Source organism: Charadrius vociferus, unplaced genomic scaffold, assembly GCF_000708025.1.
Source record: "Charadrius vociferus isolate BGI_N301 unplaced genomic scaffold, ASM70802v2 scaffold295, whole genome shotgun sequence".
Taxonomy (NCBI): Eukaryota; Metazoa; Chordata; class Aves; order Charadriiformes; family Charadriidae; genus Charadrius; species Charadrius vociferus.
The window spans coordinates 34,733-41,486 of NW_009648341.1; the positions used below are offsets into that span (position 1 = coordinate 34,733).

Consider the following 6,754-nt stretch of genomic DNA (forward strand, 5'->3'; position numbering starts at 1 on the left):
ATACAAAACCATATCAGGCTCCCAGGACGACAATCATGTCACCAACAGGCGCTGGGGAAGTCCCAGGCTGGACTCAGTGATGAACGGGAACTGGATTCTGGATATGGATTCAGAACGCACAGATTGGAATCAAAGGCAGATGAACAACCTCAGTCCTCCTCAGACCCCGGCCATTGAAGAAAGAAGGCTGATTTGATCCCCCAGCTTTTGTATTGTTATAGCAATAAGTATAAGCAAGAGCCTCTCTGCGTACCATTCCTTGGCATCAACTATAAACATAGATCTTATCACTCTGAGAGCAAACAGTGTCTGAACAATATGCTGCTTATTTCAGCAGTTAGAAGAGGCTTAGCTGCAAAGTAAAATTACTGAACAGCAAATTGGTTCTGTTTTACTTCAAACTAGGTCAAGGAGTTAGCTGTATTTTGTACATCTGTTCACTCTTCTTGCCTAACATTGTTTGCTATAGTTTTTGTAAGCAGCAGAAAGATGAAGCATGGCAGCATGGCAAGTGTTTGACCATCCCAATAGGGAATTTCTCCCAGTGTCCCAGTGTTAATCAATATTAGTAGAAGGCTGAACGGGGAGTTTTGGCAGAGTGAGTCCCAGCTTTCACCTGGTTTGTTTGGTGCGGCCGTGGACCTGTGGTCTGCATGGGTGCTGCCTGGCTTGAGTGTGCTCTCACAGAGTGTGACGAGGAGCATGTGTGTGCTGTGCAGGATGGTGCTGGTGGTGGGGAGCAGGGACATCCCTGTGCTCCTTTTCTTGTCTCACAAATTGTGCTTGTTAGCCATGATGAGCAGCGCTGGCATATGGCCCGAGTATTCACTTTGCTTCTTGCAGGGGAAATTTGCAGCCCCTGCTGACTTTTCTCCTGCTGTGGCTAAGCCACCAATAATTCCTGGAAAAGTTCATTTAAAACCACCTAGGCATGTTACAGGACTGTGTATCCTCATCTGTATCTGTGGTATAGACACATACATGAAAATCCAGCTCAGCTGGTGACAGTTACTCCAGTCCCTGATCCACACCACCTCAGTAAGACCAAGGTGAGTAACAGGGACTCCTCCTGCCAAGGGGAAGGGACTGGACCCAGCACTGTTGCCAGTTTGTTTTCATTACCTTGAATTTTCTGGATTGGTGTTTCTGGCCCATAGGACCACATGCCATGGGTATTTCTGAAGACATGAGCCAGCACAGTAGTAGCTGCAGTCAGTGTGCACTGCCCTGTGTAACCTGAGGGCTGTCACACAGTGGAACGTATAACTAGCTCAGGGAAAGCACTGTTTTAAACCACGCTGATTGAATTTAATGTCTTTTTTTTCTCTCTGTGCTTGCAGGTCAGAAAATTCTTCACCATAGAAGTGATGTCTTAGAAACTGTAGTCCTGATCAATCCCTCAGATGAAGCAGTTAGTACTGAGGTAAGTCAGTCAGAAATACTTCACTGGATGTGTCATAAAAGCTCCACTAAGTGGACAGGTTGAGAGCAGCTCCTAACTGTGGACAAAAAGACATGTTAGGAGCAAATATCATCAAAACCATCAGCCATCCCTTGATTTTCTTCCTGGTTTACCAGACTCCTGATAAAGCGTCAAAGGCATAGGACAGAAACACACCACTTATCCCAGCACTCATTTCCTCATAACACACCAAACTCCCTTCTTGATGAAGTGAAGGCAGCAGTGGTGAAGCTGCATCTGCTCTTCTTCTGCTCCTCCATTGTTTGGTAGCTCTGGATGCCTATGTTACATCTGAAAAAGTGCCTGAAAAGAAACCAGGTGCCCTGAGATAAATTTAGGTCTTTGAGAAGAATTACCATCTATGTGGTGGTGAGTCTAGGTTGATCTATGTGATCTGTCCTTCAAAAAGCACATGATATGATCAGTGGACTCTGGAGAGTGCCCCAGAAGAGGACTGTCAATTGCTCATGAACTCACGAGAGTCAAAGAACTGAGCATGTAGCTCAAAGACAAAATTGACAAATTTAGCTAGTGAGACAGAAGGTTGTAAAAAATAGGGATAATTACACTGCTAGTCAGTGCTGGGAATCACTGACATAGTACAAGTTCTTTTGGGAAATGAAGCGGCTCTGCTTGCAGCACTTTGTGAAAAATCTATTTTGTTACCAACCTTAAGTGATATTAAACACAAACAGGAGGAAACACACCAAAACAAATGAAATTTCTGAAGTTTTAAAAGTTTAAAAAAGTAAGTAACCTTAGTTAATGGCAGCACATGCACTAAAAAATTATGTGTGAAAATCTCTTACATTGTATTAGAGGTACTTGATAAGGAACAAAGGTGTCAGGTGGGTAGCAGCTCTCAGGGTTGTCTTTAATACACTCAGGCTTTCAGAGTAAAAAGCTATAAAGGATGGGGGAGGGGAAGAGCTGAAGGAACTGCCAAAAGTAGGGAAATGTTGCTTCTGTCAGTGTTGCTTGTCATTCCTTTGATGGATAACCATGTGGAAGAACATGGTCTGAGGCCGATTAATGCCTTCTGACCCCTGGCTTTACTCCTTTGGCTCTGGAAGATGTTTGGCTAGGTTATTGTTAATTTCCTCTCGCTAGACTGTGAGAGACAATCTTTTCTTCGCTCTCATCTTGCCAAACTGGTCACAGCCAGAAGTTACAAACTGAGTTACCTTGACTGGCTAAGCAAGACTCTCACTGGACAATAGCCAGAACAAGAGGACAAAAGATATTAAAACAAATTTCTGCTAATCTGGCTGGTAATAGCCATACTGGTAGTAGTCTGAGCATAGTTCTGCCCAAAGCTCCCATCGTGTTCTGTCAGCTGCCAAATACCTCCCAAAAGAGAGAAGCCCAAAGGGAGAGAGACCGTGGTTGCCCAAAGAAAACAAGTTTCTGAAAACCCCATGAGCAGTTACTTCCTTCTTAAGAAGATCCCACTCCATTGCTCTAACACTCCTGCATCTGTACCATGAGCCTTGGAAACTGCTGATCTGCTTACGCTCCTGTCTCAGTTCACACTCCATCTTTAACTCTGTTTTGACTGAGGCTAAGTCTTGCTGTTCACTTTTCTTCAAACAATTTGGGACTTCAACCAAGGGTAAAGCTGAACAGAATCATCACCTTGCAATATTTATGTAGTGGTCTTGAAATCAGCGGACAAAATTCTGGTAGTCCCTCAGGAAGCTTTGATTATACCCAGACACATAATTTATGTGTCTCTCTAAGTTCTTTCATGTGTATCATACATTAGGCTCTGTAATCTGCGAGCATTTATAGTTTTCTAGCTCTGCAGAACCTATTTTACCTTTGAGCCATCAGGCATCTACATAATTTATTACTGTGTTTTGAAAAAGGTCTTGGGCTGGCACACTTAAAAAATAGTGTCCATAGTTAGTGACATCATGAGATGTAAATGCTGCATGTGACTGTATCTGAGTGCTTGATTATGATTATGGTGAAACAGAAACATCCTTTAACTTTGTAGAGGATTTAACAATGACAATCAAAACATGCCACTTTTATGTGTGATATGTGGCTGTTACTTTTTACTGACATTTTCGCAACTGAATGGCAAGTAATGCTGTACACTGGGAAAAGAAGATCGGCCTTCCAAAAACAGTCTGACATGTGTAGTTGTCCCTCATTAGCATGTGGGACACAGTTGGCCAAGGCTGTCCTATTAACATTCAACAATACTTATACAAGGAATGTATTTCTTCATTGAAAATATTATTTTATTTCATTCAAATTTTGTCCTTTCTACTCCTTGCTCTTTTTTCCCCCATGTCATTAGTTTGGTTTATTCATCAGACTTTCTCTTTAATCGCTTCTTCTGCCTTCTTTTTTCCATTTTGCTCCTTTTTTGTTGTCTTTTGTAAACAGCACTATAACTTGAAAATGTTTCGACAATCCTGGGAGACTCTGGTGCAAAATATGTTTTAAATTAGATGAGGTAAACTGTATGTTCTCAGAGGAATGTACAAACACATGATAACTCCCATTATTGATGTGTTTCTCTCCTTCACTCTAGGTGCGCTTAATGATCACAGATGCTGCAAGACACAAGCTCCTTGTACTAACTGGACAGTGCTTTGAAAACACAGGAGAACTCATTCTTCAGTCAGGGTCCTTCTCCTTCCAGAACTTCATTGAGATCTTCACGGATCAAGAGGTTTGTTCAGAAAACTGTCTTCCATACATTGTCATGTGATGGCACAGATTTTTATAAGACTAAAAATGGCCCTCTATGGTGTTAGAGTTAACATTGGCTAACTAATGCTGATGCTCTTTACTCTTCATTATAGACTTTCTTTCAAGACATTTATTTAATTTACTTTAGTTTTGATGTAAATCGCTTAACAAAGGAATTACATTTTACTTTGGGGAATTAAATTGTAACTTCAGGAAACAGAAAACCAAGGAACATTTTAACAATGCAAGGAGATAGTGTTGTGTTTAAAATATACAGCTTGTTTATCTAAGATGCACATACAAAGCAGTCAAATTGAATTTTGCACCAGGTTCTTGCCTAGTGGCAGCTAACTAATAGGTGACATTAAATAAGACAGAGCTTATCTGTTGGAATGGCTGCAGTTTTTTGCACTACCTACCTACTTGGTTTCTTTACTATAGTGTTTAAAATTTTGCTAGTGAAATCTGTAAATCTTGTGATTTTTGCATAGCAAATATACAAGAATGAAGTATACCAATATTTAATGCTGTTTCTTACATGACTTGTTATTTTGCTGTCTTGCTTAATAGGACATGGGATAATGGTTTTAAACTAAAAGAGGGCAGATTCAGACTAGATATAAGGAAGAAACATTTTATGAGGAGGGTGGTGAGACACTGGCCCAGATTGCCCAGAGAGGTGGTGGATCCCCCATCCCTAGAAACATTCAAGGTCATGTTGGACGGGGCTCTGAGCAACCTGATCTAGTTGAAGATGTCCCTGCTCATGGCAGGGGGGGTTGGACTAGATGACCTTTAAAGGTCCCTTCCAAGCTATTCTATGATTCTATGATTCTAGGATCCTATGATCCTTTTCTCAAAGCCTCTTTGTTCAACATGTGGTTGTAGGGTTGGGGAAAGAACTGGATTCCTGCTCTCTGAAATGCACGTGATGCCTAAAAGTTGCTGTCAGTTCATAGTTTCTTTTCTGTGAAATTGCAAACTGGAACTCCTTGCATCACTGGCTAATTAGCAACACATCATTACTTTATGACTACGTGCAAAACTAGGAGCAAATCCTACCAATACAGTTAGGAAACCAAACTGTTGGCTGGAAAGTGGAGTAGTGGTGGTTGGCTATGAGTTACAGCCACCGAGGGATTGCTGCAGTGGTGGGCGTGCAGGGTGTACTCCCATGGTCTCTGAGTAAAGCTCACTTGGCTTGTCTCTGCTGCTGGCAGCATGCTCACCAGCCAGCCAGCATGGCTGTTTTAAAGTGTTCACTTCCAGCTTATTTTCTCTGAAACCTTGGGTTCCCACTACTTCTAAAAGATTTCACAAAAGCAATGAAAGATCATATTTGCCTAACTGCAGTCTGTGTATGTGACTTTTTTTAAAGGGTTCCATTAATGGGAAATTTTTAGGCAGTCTGCAAATTGGAAAAAAGGCTAGAAAAAAAATCAGTCTTTAATAATACTGATAGACCTTGGGCTAGCCAGTCCTCTGAGTCAGAGAACCATGAGTGCGGGAACAGTGATTTTCCATTTGTGGACACTGAAATTGTAAAGGATTGATTGTATCAGCTGAATGTTCATAAGTTCATGAGGCCAGATGGAATTCATCCTAGAGTACTGAAGGAGCTAGCAGATGTTACAGCAGGACCTCTCTAAATCTCTTGGGAGCCTGGGGAGGTCCCTGCTGACTGGAAGCTAGCCAAAATTATTCCAATTTACAAAAAGGGCATGAGGGAAGACCCAGGAAACTACAGACCTGTTAGTCTAACCTCTGTACCTGGAAAAAATTTAGAGAAGATCATGCTGGGTGCTACTGAAAGGCATTTTAAAAACCAATGCAATCATCAGGCACAGTCAACATGGGTCCACAAAGGGAAAGTCCTGTCTAATTTGATATGGTCATTTGCCTAGTGGATGAAGGAAAGGTGGTGGATGGAGTTTTTCTAGATTTTAGTAAGGCTTTTGATACTGTCCCTCAAAGCATTCTGCTGGACAAGTCGTCCAACTCTGTGATGAGCGGCCTTGCAGATGGATCTAGATAGATTGGAGCACTGGGCAATGATTAATGGGATGAAATTTAACAAGTCCAAATTCCGGATCCTGCACCTGGGACATAGTAACTGTCGTGGTTTAGGCCAAATCGGCTACTGGGGACCTGGAGGACCCCAGATGGGACCGACAGATGCTCTCCTCAACCCCTCTTCAGAGAGAGGGGCAGAGGAGGAAAAAGAGACTTACGAGTTTAGAAGGAACTAAACTACTTTAATGAAATATTAATAAGAAAATAAGAAAAAAAATAATAATGAAATATATACAAAACCGTATCAAGCTCCCGAGATGACAATCACGACACCAGCTGGCACTGGGGCAGTCCCAGGCTGGACTCAGTGACGGACGGGAACTGGATTCCGGATCTGCATTCAGGATCGTGATCGCAGGCAGATGAACAGAGTCCTCCTCAGACGTCGGCCATTGCAGGAAGAGAGAGTTGACCTTTCGATCCCTCAGCCTTTATACTGAGCATGAGGCAGATGGGATGGAATACCCCGTTGGTCAGTTTTGGGTCACCTGTCCTGTTCGCTCCTCCCTGCAG

At 42.3% G+C, this 6,754-nt stretch overlaps 1 protein-coding gene across 1 annotated transcript in view; it reads left to right on the forward strand.

Annotated features, from left to right (window-relative positions):
* The first annotated feature begins 1,333 nt into the window (after nt 1–1,333).
* Nucleotides 1,334–6,754, forward strand: part of LOC104286495 (microtubule-associated protein 1B-like) — a 22,964-nt gene continuing 17,543 nt past the window's right edge. The window contains 2 exon segments of the mRNA XM_009885091.1: nt 1,334–1,423; nt 4,008–4,148. Coding sequence (XP_009883393.1) covers nt 4,017–4,148 — 132 coding nt within the window. The 5' untranslated portion in view covers nt 1,334–1,423; nt 4,008–4,016.